At 37.8% G+C, this 17,714-nt stretch overlaps 1 protein-coding gene across 1 annotated transcript in view; it reads left to right on the forward strand.

Annotated features, from left to right (window-relative positions):
- SLCO5A1 (solute carrier organic anion transporter family member 5A1) overlaps nucleotides 1-17,714 on the forward strand; it is a 132,664-nt gene that overhangs the window by 57,587 nt on the left and 57,363 nt on the right. The window contains exons 4-5 of the mRNA XM_045896424.3: nucleotides 1,026-1,243; nucleotides 16,964-17,128. Of these exons, the coding sequence (XP_045752380.1) occupies nucleotides 1,026-1,243; nucleotides 16,964-17,128 (383 nt within the window). The remainder of the gene's footprint in view (nucleotides 1-1,025; nucleotides 1,244-16,963; nucleotides 17,129-17,714) is intronic.

Here is a 17,714-nt window from a genome sequence, read left to right on the forward strand (position 1 = left end):
AGAATTTGCAAGCTTGAAGGACAAAGATTAGAGCTGAGGAGTCCTAGTAAGAAAGTGGCAACCCTGTTCTGTAGGATCAGGGGCCTCTACTTGCTAAGAAAGGATTGAAAGGGGACTGAGAGATTGCCCTTGAGGAATTATGCAGACAAGAAGCCCAAGGCCTTAACACATGGCTCTAATGCCAGACTAGAATTTGAGTACTATTCTCTATATTTACTTCTTAGTCTCTGCAGCTTGGCAACCTCAGATGAGTTCAAAGACAGACTCTCAGTTCAACATAGCTCACGGTCTGCTTCTCCTAGGAAGCTTTCTGACACACATTTCCTTTATCTGAGCTTTTATAGCATTCATAGTCTGTACCACATCATCTGACACTTAATTGTATACATGCTTGCATTTCTTGGAGATTGTTTCTTGTATTTTTAGCTCCCTTACCCATAGGTTGTAAGTTCTTGAAGGCAACAATCAAATATAAATGTCTTTGGTGGCCCTCACGGTTAAGTGTTGTAAGGACTAGCTAAGAGGGTCAATATATTCTTAAGTGCTTGCAGAAAAATATTTGAATGCCATTAGCAATTTAAAATACATTCCACATGAGATATGAATGGTTTTCTTTTAAGAAAGATGTGTCTATTTTGGTCCATAAAGCATGCTATAGAGTCTATATTATTTTTCTATTATATTTATGAGTTATTTATTTATTTTATTTTTTATTTTTTGATTTATTATGAAATGCACATTATAGCAGAGCTAACAAATATTTCAATAAAATTCTAATCTGGTTGCTAATTATAATATTCATTCATTATAATACTAGTATGATTATCAGGCAGATTTCTCATTTATAACATAGGGAGGAGTCCTGTGTTTTCTTAGTTTGTCCAACTTCCTACTGCTTTACAATTGTTTTGCTTTACAGAAGTTTTCCCTGGAGAATTTTATTACCATGAGCTTCTACTTTGCTAATTTGTTCTCATTCATAATGCAAGAGCCATAAATGCCATTCACATTTCCCAATTTTTTAGGTGGAGTGGATTCCTCCTTTGTGCCGTTGCAATGTTTCTTGTGATATTCCCAATGTTTACTTTTCCAAAAAAGCTTCCTCCTCGACACAAGAAAAAGAAAAAGAAAAAATTTTCTGCTGATATTGTTAGTGATGATGACGTTATGAAGGAGAAGTCAAACAATAGTGCACAAGTGGACAAAAAAGTTTCTTCTTTGGGATTTGGAAAGAATGTCAGAGGTAAAGTATATATTTTGAGTGAATACGTGCCCAACATTTTATTTTATTTTGTTTTGTTTTTATTTTTTTTTTTGCACACGGTTATTTTAGATCAGTGCTACTCAAAGTGTGGACCCAGGTCAGTTCTGCCCCAGCAACTGTTACTGGCCTGTGACAAGATAAGTACTGAAATTTTGAGTAAGCCTTGAGAAACTTTTAAAGAAATTTGACAGTAATTTTATGCCTATTGAATCTAATAATAATAATAATAATAAACTGGGCTTCCATTTTGTACATTAAAAAAAACTCATTTTCTTAATTCATTTTTAATATATTTTGCAAAAGTATCAGTATGTGATAGACTGGAAATATTAATTTAAAAGTGGTTCTTCATCACAGATTGTTTGAGAAGCACTGATTGAGATCCTAAAGATACAGATTTTAAATATGTCATTTACTGTAATGAGAGATGTCTGAGTTTTAAAATACTGTGTTCTATGATGAATGGTTTGTTTCAAGGGCATGGTGGGTTTGGTAGTGTGGCCAGATCCTTACCCAAATATAAAACCTATCACTAGACAGCAATCTCATTCAACAGTGGCTCTGTCAGATGCTTGTAAGTGTTCATAGAGAAGAGTAGCCAAGAAATTGGCCTCTAAATGTCCAGATAGTTTCAGTGATGTGTACTTGTCTATTTTTTCATTTTTATTTGTCTTAAAAACAAGAACTTTATTAAAACTAGGTTAGGCATTCTCAAACCTAAACAATTTAATTTTAACCAGGCAATATTTGTTCAGTGTTCAGTGTATCTGTTGGGTAGTGCTACACTCCCATTAATTTCAGCCTATTTCCTAAATTCCCTGAATTGATTTTTTTTTGAAATTATGAAGCATAATATTTATCAAGTGCTTGCATCAGTCAAGGTCGTTTTAGGTAAAATTTACCTAGGCACATTATCATCTCACTTTGACTATATAAACACTGAAGCCAAAGAGGAAACTTTCAGGCCTAGAAGGAAGTTACTAGTATATTATGGAACTGTCCCTGCAGCCAGAGAAAAATAATGGTTAGATTGGACTACTTTTAAGACTATATTTGTTTAGAGCAAGTGAAGTCACTTTTCTTTGAAAATGTTCCTTCCCAATTAAGTTTTAGATCTGCTTCCCCTACTCGCCCTCCCCTACCCATTGTTTTGTGACAATGTGTACTTTTGGAACTGCAAACATTACTTCTGCTATAATACCATCAAGTCTTCCTTGGATGCTAGTGTGACCTGAGCTCTTACCACATGGACCACCATTTTTCTTGGATGTCTTATGGATCATAAAGTCTATTACCAAAGGAGTAATTTTTTTTTTACAACTTGATTAAGAGCAAGATTGACATTAAAGAATTTACAATACAGGAGTAGACTTAGAGTCTTAATTTATGAAGAATATAAAGTAGACTCAAGGAGAGAAATACAGACCTAGGTAAGCTAAAATTGTATACTTTATAGCTTAGGGGTAGATGGCTTGAATGTGAAATATATGCCCTGTTGGATAGTTGAGAAAAGGAAGAGAAGACTGATATCAAACACCAATCACAGATATGACCATAGATGGGAATGGCGTTCCTTTGGAGGATAAAGTGTAGACAATGATGTTAATGCCCTGTCTACCTCTGGGACCTTACTGTCTTAGGGGCGGAGGCCTGCTGACTGCTGGTACCTGCCTGAAGAACTGTAGGTCTTCCTCACCTGAAGGTCTCCTTTTGCCCGAAGGTTTTCTTTCTGGGCTGGGAAACCTCTTGGCTCCTGCTCAAGGCTGGCATCAAGTGCCAAGGAATTAACACTCCCCCACCCCCACACACAACAGTCTTAACCACTGGCTGATGAACACCCTAGCTTCCCCATTTGATGGGTGAGACAGTTCTGAGTTCTATTTCTACATCCCTTGTAGGCTGCTTTTGCTTCCTGTGCATCACGTTCGCACTCCCTGAGCAGCGTTTTCTGAGACTCCCAAATAAACTGCGTGGACTTGAATCTTTGACTCAGGACCTACTTCTGGGGGGAAGCACACTTAGGCATGTGGGTTCAAAAGCTGTCATGGAATTTTAAGATTGTTTTTCCAAATTGAATCTATATACTATTTTATTGTATATCATCTTGTACTGCTAGGGATTTCTCTTCTCCATCTTTTCTATGCTCAATATGATAGATTAGGTTATTTTCTTTTAAAGGAAAGAATAAGAGGAGTCTGTTAGCAGTGATGGGTAGTTGGTCTATAAAGTCTGTTTCCTGTCTGATTTTCCTGTCAGTGTTTCTGATATATTCTCAGCTTTATCATTCTATGCCTTCATTGTGATGACTGATCTCACTTCTGCCTCTAAATCTCCTGATTAGGACACAGAGCTGGTTCATTTTTTACTTTCACTTGCACTGAATTCTCTAATTGTATCTAGACTGGACTTTCAAGAGCCACTTTCTCCTGTTAGAAAAGAAGCCTGTTTTAATGAGAGTCTATAGTGCAAATGTTTCGCTAAAAATGATTCAAATGATGTTGATGATGTAGAAATAATATTCAATTAGAATATTTAAAATTAATTCATATTTATCTTGCACTTACTGATTTCCTCCAGATTATATAATACCTATCACCTATAGGAAATGACAGTCTAATATTTAATCTGGTTTTCAAAAGCACAAATTACATCGCTGGGAGTCATTCAACTGTTGATATAATTTTTTATTATAAAACTGAGATTCATCATTAAGGCCTTGAAATAAAGAATGGTTGCTAAGATTTCATTTTGAATTAAATCTGAGTTTGATTCTCAGATTCTTTTTTCCTCTTTTTTTCATATTTGGAATTTGGATACCAGTATTAGCTTCTTCAGAGAGAAGGTGGCAGGATATCTAAGTTAATAACTCATACTTCCTTAAAAAAATGATTTGGGCCATACAAATCCACTCTCCGCCTCCACATTTTAATGATAGACATTGGGAAAATCTGACTCAGTGTTTCTAGATTCTTATTATAAATTATGCAAGAGTAAGACTGTTTTAAAACACCACAAAGGAGAAGGTAGAATTTTTAGTGTGTCTGATTCACCTTTCCATAAAGAGATTAGCATTGATCGCATCAAATCTTACCAATAAAAATAAACACTTAAAATATTTAACTGGATCACTTTTCCTGAGGTTTGAGGTCCAGCATTTTAAAAGTCTTCCAAATTTAGCTGGATATCTTCCTAAATAGAAAACTTTCTTTTTTTTTAAAGATTTTTTATTTATTTATTTGAGAGAGAGAGAATGAGAGAGAGCACATGAGAGGGGGGAGGGTCAGAGGGAGACGCAGACTCCCTGCCGAGCAGGGAGCCCGATGCGGGACTCGATCCAGGGACTCCAGGATCATGACCTGAGCCGAAGGCAGTCGCTTAACCAACTGAGCCACCCAGGCGCCCTAAATAGAAAACTTTTGGTGGCCGTTAATCATAATAAACATTTTATTTTTGTATCCACTTTTAATCTTTTAGCTGCTTAGCATTATTAGTTAGCATAAAATATAACAGATTTTTCTCTGTTAGACTTTTGTCTGTGTTAGACTGCAATATGTTTATAATCTTAACTGAATAAAATAGTTAACTCTGAGATGAGCAGGGAGCCCGTTGCAGGGCTCGATCCCAGGACCCCGGGATCGTAACTTGAGCCGAAGGCAGACACTTAACCAACTGAGCCACCCAGGTGTCCCTCTCCAAAGCATTGTACCTCCTGCCCTCCTCTATTTTTCTCCTTAGTATATCACTGTCTAACATACCATATATTTTACTTATCTTATTGTTGTCTCCACAGTGAGAAAGTAAGCCCCATGAAGGCAAGGATATTGTGTCTACCATGTTCCCTGATGAATTTATACCACCTTATAGATAATCAATATTTGATGAATGAATTATTGAGGAAGGAGAGGTTGTGTCTATAGGATGTGGCAACTGATATGGGGATAATGGGGAGATATAGGTATCAAAGATGGTTTCAGGATTTCAACCTCAGATAATGGGGGAAAGGGACAGAAGGAATACATTCCAAATTTGAGCTGCCCACGAACATCCAGAACTATTGCATGTGGCCTTTTGCTAAGTATTTTAAAACTGGTATAGTGTGGAATATGTTGGGGTCAATCCTTGACTCAGCAAAGAGGGATCACCAAAGCCAGGTGCCTGGTCTATGCTATCTTAGCTCTCTTGCATATTGTCTTTGCTCCCTTGCTAAATTATAGTTTGGTTTTATGTTTGCAGCTTTTATTGAGCTGTTGCTTGAATTCCCCATATTTGCTGTAGGAACATGCTCACTGCCCTTTATATAAAATCCTATTTTGTGAGAACAGTGGTTCTCAAACTTCGGCCACCTAGGAAGCACCACAAAGGCTTCTTAAAACCCAGAGTGCTGGGCCCTGGCCCACAGTGTTCAAGTGCGGAGGCCTGGGGTGTGGCCTGAGTATTTGCATTTTTATTTTTAATTTTATTTATCTATTTATTTAATTTTAGAGAGGGGGGAGGGGCAGAGGGCAAGAGAGAATCCTAAGCAGGCTCCAGGCCCGGGGCGGGGCCTGAAGCAGGACTCGATCTCACAACCCTGGGATCATGACCTGAACCGAAATCAAGAGTTGGATACTTAACTGACTGTGCCACCCAGGTGCCCTTTTTAAATTGAAATTTTAATTAATTTTATTTATTAAAATTTTTTTTTTGTATTTGCATTTTTATTTATTTTTTTTAAAGATTTTTTTTTTTTTTGAGACAGAGAGAAAGAGAGAGAGAGCACATGAGAGGGGGGAGGGTCAGAGGGAGAAGCAGACTCCCTGCTCAGCAGGGAGCCCGATGCGGGACTCGATCCCGGGACTCCAGGATCATGACCTGAGCCGAAGGCAGTCGCTTAACCAACTGAACCACCCAGGCGCCCTGTATTTGCATTTTTAAAAAGCTTCTCGGGTGATACTGATGCTGTGAGAACCACTGCTCTAGAACATAGAGAAGAAAAGCAATTTGATTGTTTCTGCTAATGATTATACAACTTTTTGCTTTGGTGGCCAAGAAACTGAATCAAATTTGAAGCCCGGCAAGGATTCTTACAGACATACCTAATTATTTGTTTCTGGTTTGACGTCGTGCTGTGTTTACATCTTCTCTGGCTCTGGTTCTTCATTTCATTCTTCTATTACATTTATTTTGTTGTACGCATGTTATCTTGTGGGAAGCTGAACCTTTAGATTTGGACCTATAGCTTAGGAGGTAAATGCTAACACGCCTGGCAAAGAATTCCTGAAAAAGAAAGCACTTTCTTTATATTCAGTGCAAACTGAGGGGTTACTCATCAACTCATCGGCAGAGTATCTACTTAGAAAGCTATGTAGGAAAATAGTCATTGGTGCTAGTTTTAAACAAGCAGAATAGTACTTGGCTAGCAACCACGAATGATGTATTTTGGGCTTTGACAACTGCTGGTTCTGTCCCCTGCCTGTAGGTAAGTTGCTCAGGAGCTTCATGTGCTGGCCCAGAGGTGACTGTGATGTGCAAGATCACCTAGTTCCTTCTGCTCTTTTACTGGCAAGCAGGGAATGCCATTTGCCAGTGTGTTCTGGAGGGGAGAGAAAAATTGCAACACTTTTATGGAGACTTGTGAGCAGGGAACACAGGGGTGGTCATTAGTTTCTAAGAGAATGAACAGATAATGGGGACACTTGGGCTGTTTGTTGGCCATGTTACATATGAGCGCAACATTGGTTTTGCTTTTACAGAAAGTTGTGACTAAAAATTATTTGATACTCCTGGATAACAGGGGTCAAAAAATTGCATTTGCTCTGTGCCCATGAAATACGCAGGATGGTACAAGACTTCCAGGCCATACAGGAAGTTACTGGAATTTTCACTGCATGGGGATGGTATGTTTCCATCAGCTTTTTGATGTACCAGAAGGCTTTGAAGTATACAAATAAGAACAAAAATATTAGGGGTGGAAGGACAAATTAAATACTTTCAGAAAGTAGTTACAAAAGAAGGGAATCAAGGAATTTTGTGGAAAGGTGTTAAGAGAAGTGGCTCTATAATTTGTACCCACAGATTTTGGTTTATGGAGGTGACTGAATCATGACATGCAGAGGTCAATGCCATTGAAAGAAGGATTTATTACTTGCATTTCACAAGACAAGGGGGCACATCGGGCTGCAAGGGAAGCACCAGGCTTTGGTCAGGAAACAAAAGACAAGAGTGAGGGGAAAGCCAAGGTCAGACCCCTGAGGGGGTTCCCATAGGAAAGAAAAGGCAGGGCAGAGTCAACAGCTTACAACTGGCTGGTCTGTGTCATTTCAGTGGGCTTTGGGCTGTGGAGGTGGTCTGGTTGTGTGGTACCCAACCCTGGGTGATGTAGGATGGGGACAATACTGGCTGGGTGTGTGAGAGCACGGTAAGGAGGTGGTTGAGACTATATACTCAGGACTGGATAGTTTGCATGTAAAAGTTGTGCTCCCAGCCGACCCTTGCTATCTCTAAGACTTGGTAATCTAGTCTCTTCCCATCCAGCAAGATTTTTAAGATGTCAAAGCATCATAAAATACTGAAAAATTAAAAAATATGATTAATATAAAAGCTCTATGTTACAGCCAAAGCATACACTCACCTCGCCTGACTCCACTATTATTATCATATGGTGTTTTCTCCATCTTTCTTTACCACGTTCCTTCTCCCCACCTTCCAGGGGCCTTTCTGGAGCTCTCGAGGCTGAGGCTTTGGGTCCCGCCCATGTACTTTGAAAAGCACTCTATATTTTAGCACATATTGTTTTATTTTAAACTTAATAAATATCCCAACCTTTTATATAACAATGACCCCCACTCTGGTGTTTCCATTTTTACTCTTGGTCACTTTGTGCCTACTGTAAATTCTATGCCTTGTTTGACTTAGTCCGTTTAAGCTGTCTAGATCTGCTTCTTCAATTGATACTTCCCTCAAATTTTACTTTCATTTAAGAAATCAGCGTCATCTAAGATGTTTAGGAAAGGACTAGACTGTTCTCCCCAAATCCTTCCTTTTTTTTCTCCTCAAAGATTATTTATTTGCGAGAGGGAGGGGGTAGAGGGACAGGGAGAGAGAATCTTTAAGCAGACTCCACGCTGAGTGTGGAGCCTGACGTGGGGCTCGATCTCACGACCCTGAGATCATGACCTGAGGGAAAACCAAGAGTCTGATGCTTAACCGACTGCGCCCCACCGCAGGCACCCCCGCAAATCCTTCTAATTATTGAGATAGATTGCTGACAATATCTACCTTAAGAAAATGTCTCTCTTTCTTTCTTTGTTTCTTTTTCTCTTTCACAAATATCTTTTTTGAGCAACAGCTACAGGACAAAGAACTGGGAGGTAGAAAGGAAAATTGACATAATAAAATATAAGTCTTTAAATGGAGGTATGTACATTCTAAGAAAGGCTGAAGGAACAGGAGGGAGGAATTCCTAAATTAGCTGACTGAGTCAGGGAAGACTTGTCTTGGAAGATGACGTATTGTTGCTTTCTTTTAAAATTGTGGAGTGTTTGGTTTGGTTTTTTAAAATATAAGAGTAATACATGTTCATTGTAGAAAACTTAGAAAGTACATAAAGATATAAAGGATAAAATAAAAGTGCATTCCAATATCATTCCTGAACATAAATGCTTACATTATTTTTATAACAAAAAGTGTATTTTGAAACTAGATAGATGTGGTGGTTGCACACCATTGTGAATGTACTGAATGCCCCTGAATTTTTTGCTTTAAAATAATTTTATGTTATGTGAATTTTACCTCAATAAATTATTTTTGAAAAGGTATTTATTTTACTTGAATTTAGACATAAGGGAAATAAACTGAATAAGCTATAATCTTCAGATAAATCTTTTTTTTTCCACAAGAAGTATTATGTCCAAAAATAGCTATGTCAGGAAAGTATTAACAGTGGTCAGTATGTTTGTTTGGTATTTAATGTTTATCATTTATATTTGGAAATAATGTTAGTTTCCAGGTAATAAAATTTAGTCAACAACTTGATAGAACAATTCATCTATTTTTTATAATAATAAAACCACCATTCCTCATCCCACCCCCAATTTAAATAAAAAAAATAGATGTCAAAAGAACAAAATTGAAATCTATGTCTATTTTGTAAAGGTCCTTCAGAAGAACATAACAGAGAAAAGCTGGTGTGGAAGGATAATGTCAGCAAAAACAAACACCACAACACATCATAGGGAAGGAATGTTCCTGCAACCAAAAAAAGATCAGAAAATAAATAGAGGGCTTAAAAATATACCAAAACAAATTCATAGATAGATATTATCATTCATAATTGTGACTTTGAATCTTGAAGAGAATGTCAAATTATGCTATGGATTTTCCAGTAATATCAGTTAATACATACAAAATATTTAAAGTTTTGTTGCTTTAAGAGGCAATTGCCCAGTTATCTGAAAAATTCAAGCATTCCAAACACCTCTTTTCCCCAGATACACTGGATGAATGAAATATTGGATATTTCCTCCTTCTCTGGTTAGCATTTTATTGTTTCTTTAATGGAATTTTTAGTTTATAATCTGATCTAAATCCTTTTAGGATTCTTTAGCTCCAGAAAACCCTATTTTAAAAAGGATTATCTATTTGGTCCTTCACATTTTTCTGTGGTTTTGTTAAGTACACCACTACATGGACCGCCTTTATCTTAGGAGGAAGAAATTAGGCATCTTTAGAATAGATTTCATTTTCTCACAAGTATATGGATATTGTTTTAGTACAAATTGTTGCTGTGGTGTTGTAATGAATGTTAATAAATAAATACATTCCAGATATATTTTTTGAGTGCCTACAAAATGCCAGATGTATGCTGGGAGCTGAAGATATACAGATTTACCAAAGTCCTGCTTTCATAGCATTTACACTCTCTTGAAAGAAACAAACAGGTAAACACATGCAGCTATTGAAGACTTGATGAGTAGCAGTATGAACAGCATGCCATGGGAGCACAGAGGAGAAGCACCTGGCTGAAGGGGCTGTCTCCTACAGATTCGATGGATGAGCTTGACATTTGCTAAGCAGACTTGCGGGGGAATATAGTAAATAGTAGAGACAAGAAAGACCACGGCCATGTAGGGAGCTTATAGTGGGAATCACAGAACTTCAGAACTGCAAGGGTGGACAGCAACCCTGTCTTGAGGGCCTTGCAAATGAGGCCAAGTTCTGGGCAGCTGGGCCTTCTTCCCATTTTCTTGGTCATTCTCTCTGTCAGCATGTCTTTTTCAAGTATATCATGTAAAAAAGTCTGTTTCCATAGTTTAAGACAACAAAAAGGCATGACAGTTGCTTTCAGTTTGTAAAGGACAGAAGCAAGTTGAAGCCCCCTGAGATACTGGGGTTTTAGCGTAAGGCTCTCTTGTGAGCCCCCGGCAGCTCTGGGAATGTGTTCCTTGCTTTGGGACCCACAGCCACTCTGGATGCAGGCTGATGCTCAGTTCCTTTTCCTTACTTAAGTTCTCACTCAAATCTTCATACGCACAGCTTAATTCACTGTGTGTCAGGTGTCAACAGTAAGGGACACGAAGTAAAGGGCTTGGCCAGTGTGTGCAATCAGCTAGTTTTGAGAAATCAGGTCACACGCTACAAACCTTGCTACATCAACATAAGGAGCCACTGAAAAGGTGGCTTTCAGGGTGGCAGTGCCACACAGACCTCTCTCCAGGGTGGGATTCATTTTACACCAGACTAAACGTATTACCAATGAGTTCCTCCCTTTGCTCACTTTAAAAGCTGACTTCTACCTTTCAGGTTCTATGAAACCCAGGCTTACTTAAAGCTTTACTTTTCCAAAAACTTTATTCTAAATCGATCCTTCAAGTTGTAGACTTATTTTATGAATGAGCATAAAACATTCCCACATGCTGAAGCACGCTTGCCTGATGGGCAGAAACTTACCCATCTACCATCCCTGTTGTCTCCTCTTAAGCTGTGAGCCACGAGGCTTTGGAGAACAAGAAACTATGATCTCTGCCCTTGCTGAGATCGTCGTTTATCAGCTTCCACAGGAACCCAGTCACACCGCACATCTCAGATTTTCTGAAACTTTGACTAAAGGTTTGCAAGGTCAAGCGGAGGGGGCAGGGGGACTACATCAAATTTATTGTAGCGTAGCCCCGTTATGATGGGCGTGCAACTCAACGTCTGGTCTGGTGCAGTCTGGGGTCACCTGCACTGCTGTGGATGCGCACATGGGAACGAGCAAGGGATCTGCCAGTGACAGCAACACTTCTTTTTTTTTTAAGTTTTTAGTTAAATTCCAGCTAGCCAACATACAGTGCGATATTAATTTCACACGTACAACCCAGTGATGCAACACTTACATACACAACACCCGGTGCTCATCACAAGTGCTCTCCTTAAGTAACACTTCTTTTAAAGGTGATTTCTATGGGTTGCCTATCTTATATTACATTCTATTGAAGTTTGGTGCTTTGTATTGCATTCTTTTCCTACTTTACTAATGTTTAAGGCATTTCTGGTTTTAGTGTCAGCTTGCCCTTATTGAATTTGTAAGATTTTGTAGCATTAAATGATAAAAAAATGACGATCATTATCATTATTTTATCTCTCCTTCACCAGGCTTTTTACTGCATTTTTTATTTTACAATGACAGTTACAAATGACACGAAGAAACTTATCTAAAATATATTCTGCAGCATAAATTTAGATATTTGACTGCCAATGTATGGATTTAGCTTAGATTTTTAAACTTTGTGTTTTTGAAATTGTTTTGAATTTACATAAAAGCCACAGACAGCGCATAGAGCTCCTGTGTACCCTGTACTTCAGTTCTCCAGTTGTTAATGTTTCTGACCCACCTGAGAAGTTGCAGACATGATGCTCTGCTGCCCTATCCTCCTTCAGTGTGGTTTCCTAGGTACAAGGACATTGTCCTACGTGACCACAGGGCAGCCATCAAAACCCGGAAATTAACATTGATCCAGTGCTACCTTCTAGACCACAAGCCCAATTCAAACTTCATCAGTGATTTCAACAATGCCCTTTATGTCCAAATTCAATTCACAGACCACATGTTGTATTTCGTTGGGGTGTATTTTAGTCTTCTTCAGTCTGGATCAGTTTCTCATATTTCCTTATTTTTATGATCTTGATCTTTTTAGAAAGTATAAGCTGATAACTTTATAGAATATCCCTCAGTTTGGGTTTGACGATGGCGCCTCCTGGTTTATGCACTTGGTGGGCATACCACTGAAATGAGGCTATATTCCAGTGCCTTGTAACAGAAGCTATATAATGCTAATATCCCTGTGAACTTTTATCCCTTGGAGAAGATTGTATCTACCAGGTTTCTGTACTCCAAAGTTAATAAATATATTGCAGTTCTAAATCCATAAGTAATTTATAAGTGTTTTATGGGGAAGTACTTTGAAGCCATGCAAATCCAGTTGATTCTCATTTGTGGGTAGTTGTGTTCTATAAAGTCACATGAACATTGAGTTAGCGAATACAGAAGCATTGCTCTAGGGAAAACACAGGATTGGATTCCTGTCACAACATAATCATCAACCAATCAGTACGTAACCTTGTTTTATGTATGTTTCTGTTCGAAGACACTTTATTCAATATATATTGTTGATTCATTAACACTGAACCTACGGCCAACTAGCAGTATGACTCATGCCTGAAGGAAGTGTATCTAACACGTGTATTTTCTCTACATGGCACATCACAGCCTCTTAGGAAAGCTAGACAGCATTTCAGCACTATATCTGAGGGCCATTTGAAACAGGGAAATCACCAAAAACACAAAAATGCTAAAAATATGACAGTATCTTGTGAAAAGGACACTTGCTTGCAGCATGAAAGCTGACACAGGAAGACAGTGTGAGATGCCTCATGAAATCTTAGCCAAGAAAGTGTGTGTCCTACAACTTAAATTTTTTTGCCACTTGGTGCATGTCCTTGAATGGCTACCCCCTGTGAGTATTGATTTGGGGGTTACACATAAATTGTAGCAAATTTGAAAATACTAAATCTGTAAATAATGAGGATTGACTGTATCTTGTTTCTATTAAACTTTCACTTACCACTTTTAGCATCCATTGACCTTAAATTGCTTCATATTTGACTATTGGGGATCCTTCAAACTGTCTTTGGTGTCCTTCTGACATGTCCCCATCATTCTCTGAGCACTTTACTTTCTTGTTTAACAAGATTTTCCAGGCTCATCTTGTATTTTCTCTGCCTCAGCTCTGAAGTTAGACATTTCTCCAAGGAGCTCTGGTTCCTTTGAGTGGAAAATGGCCTTTAGAAACCAAGCACCGGGTGCTAGGTGTGCTCATTGCTATTAGGGTGTTATAACTTCTAAACTGTGTAGTAGATAGAATTAGGAAATATGTGTATGTACACACACTCACACATATCTATCATCTGTCATCTTTATCTATCCATCTATTGTCTATCATCATATCTATCAATCATATTCTATCTATCTGTCAGTGTCTATCTGTCCATCCATCCCATGACTTCATACCATTACCTTCAGTTCCAATCTGATACCTAACTATCCCCTGTCCATATTTGTAACTCCCTTCTCTGGCCATTAGAAAGCTGACTGCCATTAGTTTCAATGGACTAACTTACTCACTGTTCTTGTATTTAAACCAACTCCCAGCCCCACCTGCCAAAGACACAAGCCTGGATATCTGGCCCTTTGTTCCTGCAGGGCATGTATGCTGAAGGTTTAGCTCCAACAAAGGGAAGGAGGAAGGTGGAAGAAAGGAGGAAGCTAACTTAAAGTTGTTGAATTTCAACTTTTGCTAAATTCTTCTTAAATAACACCAGTTTTTTTGTTTATTTATGAAAGAGAAGACAAATATTACATATATTTTTAGTTAGCTTTGAAATTAGAGGGCTATTTACCACACCAAATGGGTATAAAGGAAAAATCAGTTTTCTGTAACTAGTATCTTTTTTTTTTTTAAAGATTTTATTTATTTATCTGAGAGAGAGAACGGGAGACAGAGAGCATGAGTGGGGGAGGATCAGAGGGAGAAGCAGACTCCCCGCTGAGCAGGAAGCCCGATGTGGGACTCGATCCCGGGACTCCAGGATCATGACCTGAGCCGAAGGCAGTTGCTTAACCAACTGAGCCACCCAGGCGCCCCTGTAACTAGTATCTTTTTTTTAAAAGTTTATTTATTTAAGTAATCTCTACACCCAACATGGGACTGGAACTCACGACCCTGAGATCAAAAGTTACATGCTCTTCTGCTCTTCTGACTGAGCCAGCCAGGTGCCCCTATAACTAGTATCTTTTAAAACATTCATGTGAGACATATGTTATCTTCTTGGATTAAAAAAATTTATTGTATAATTTCACCAGATGTTTTAGATTCAATAATATTTAGATTTAATATACCAAGTAAACTTAATTTGAATCTCCAAATGTTGATAGAAAATCTCCTAATTTTTAAATTTTATTTTATTTATTTATTATTATTATTTTTTTTATGTTTTATATATATTTTTAAGTAGGCTCCACACCCAACATGGGGCTTGAACTCATGACCCCAAGATTAAGAGTCCCATGCTTTATTGACTGAGCCAGCCAGGCACCCATCTAATTTTTAAATTTTAGATCTTTTGATTTGCCTATTTACAAGAGAATATTGGGTAATTTTATGAAGTAGTTTAATTATTTTTTTTTTCTGGTGTGTTTGTCCATGTTAAAAAATGAAGTATGCATCTTAATATTTTTTAAATGTTCATTTAAACTTTAAATGATCAAATTAAGATATAGAATATTAAAATTAATTCACATTTTAAAATGATTAGCAAATAGTCTTGACTTCCTAAGTTTTAAATTCTGGTGTATTGGCCATAAATTATAGCTTTAATAACAAGTTTTGCTTAATTTTTATGAAATGATTTTATTATGTTGTAGCATAAGAGGATAACTGTTCTTTTCTTTTTAAGATTTATTTATTTATTTTAGAGAGCAAGAGAAAGAGCACACACTCAAGCAGGGGGAGGGGCAGAGGAGAGGGAGGAGAATCTCAAGCAGACTCCCCACTGAGCATGGAGCTCAATGTGGGGCTCAATCTCACAACCCTGAGGTCATGACCTGAGTCAAAATCAAGAGGCGAATGCTTAACTGACTGAGCCACCCAGGCGCCCCAGGAGATAACCACTCTGATAACTGAGATGACTCTACCTGTCAGAACTAATGCAGCTTATCTTTTCCATGATACATTCCAAGATATGTAAAGATCACATAAATGTGGGTTAATTCACATTATAAACATGCAAAAATGCAAAGGAATATGCACAAAAATCTCCTTTTATTCCTCTTTCCCAATCTTATTCCAGTTACAGAATTTATTGGTGTTGTATATATTGGGAAGTATATATATTCAACCACATATAAATACGTTGTTTTGGTTTGTTTGATTTTTACTTTGATATTACATATATGTATATGTATATATATTTACATACTCATGTATATGTATATTTCTGCAGCAGCTTGCTTTACTCATTTTTTTTTTTATAAGATTTTTATTTATTTAACAGAGATAGAGAGAGAGCACAAGAAGGCAGAGCGGCAGACAGAGGGAGAGGGAGAAGTAGGCTCTCCGCTGAGCAGGGAGCCCGATGTGGGGCTCGATCCCAGTACCCTGGGATCATGACCTGAGCTGAAGGCAGCTGCTTAACCGACTGAGCCACCCAGGCGCCCGCTTTACTCATTTATAAAAATATTTCTTGGAGTTCCTTTTATGCCAGCACATATAGCTCTGTATCATTTTTAGCTACCGCATAGTATTTCATTATAGGGCTGTGCCATAATTTATTTAAACATTTTCCATTTAGTCTTTTTCCTTAAATTTTTGCTATTATAAATAATGCTGAAATGAAGATACCTGGACATACATCTTGAAGCATATATATATGGCAAGTTCTGTAAAGTAAATGCAAAGACTTAAAGATGAGACTTTTCTCTCTTCCTTGAGAGACAGCTGGGCTGGTCCTGAGCCCCCACCTCTGGGCTCTCCTCCTTTGGAGATCATTTCTCATTCTTCCCCAGTCCAAAGGCCCTGGGAGTATCTGACCTGGTGACCTGACCCTTAAGCCCTTTTAGCTGCATCATTTCCTGTTTCATAATGAGGCTGGAAGATTAAATGTCCAGAATCATGTACCAGTTCCCCTGCTGTGGGTGTCTGCAATGCGGGTTCAGGGATGTGACAACTCAGAAGTGGGTTTCTCAGGGACGTGCTGGTTGAATGAAGTAGAAACCATAATGTAGCACTGTACTGCAGATACTTTGTGCATTTAGTAGATTCTTGTGTTTTAGCAAAGAATAACATTGTTTTAATTAAAAAAATGTAAACAATTTATCTTAAGCAGTTTTTAGAACAGGAGTCATAGGTTGGGTTTTTCTTGTAAGGTTATTTGTGTCTGGATATGTTTTCTGTTACTTTATTAAATTTCCTCATCCTACTTGAAAAATTTTCAGTAACCCCAAATCTGTTTAATAAAGGGGGTGATTTCTAATCAGTCATCAGGTTTTTCTGTTTTTATTCTCTATTCAGTAGTCTCGAATATTGCTGAATGGCTATTTCCAGTTCATTTCAAAAACAATTCAATCTTATTTTATTTTCCATCCCTTATTTATAACATTCATTTGTCATTTTTGTCATTTTGTAGACCTACCAAGAGCAGCTGTCAGGATCTTAAGCAACATGACATTCCTTTTTGTGAGTTTGTCATACACAGCTGAGAGTGCCATTGTAACTGCTTTCATTACCTTCATTCCCAAGTTCATCGAATCACAGTTCGGTATCCCAGCTTCCAATGCCAGCATCTACACTGGTAAGGCACTGCCGTTAGAGCTCCTTGAAAACATGATCATTTTTGACCACTAACCTAAAATGCAATGAGTGAGGAGAAAGTTCATTCTAACATCAAAGTGTTGAATAAATTCATTAACAGCTACCTGTCTCCCCTCACCCTCCACCCCCATTTTAGGAGGAGAAGGTCTTTGAATGTTTTCTTGTTGACTCAGATGGTGTTACTGTGTGCCATTTTTTACCAACTGTCTTTTGGGAAGGGAGAACTTTGCATAATTATGTTTTTATGGTTCTCAGTTAAAAAGAATGAAATGGGCAATGGCATTCAAATTTAAATCTGAATATATCTTTTTATGGGTGGCGTGAGTCAAATTAAAAAATGATTGAAAAAATTTTAAATGGATAATCTGAAATAGAGATGATCAGGTGCATGGTATCAGGATTTCCCCTTCAAGAATATAAACAGATTTTGATTGAATTACAAGAGATGCTTGACTTTATAAGGAAATCTATGAATTTTGTTTTAGAAGGTGTTTTATGTCTGGGAAAATGATTTTTGGAGACGATGATATGGGTACCTATTGTATGTAGTACTCAAATCTTTTTTC

This window comes from Mirounga angustirostris, unplaced genomic scaffold (assembly GCF_029215605.1).
Source record: "Mirounga angustirostris isolate CCGP_5_RB_7025 unplaced genomic scaffold, mMirAng1.0.hap1 SCAF_4, whole genome shotgun sequence".
In the NCBI taxonomy this organism is placed as follows: Eukaryota; Metazoa; Chordata; class Mammalia; order Carnivora; family Phocidae; genus Mirounga; species Mirounga angustirostris.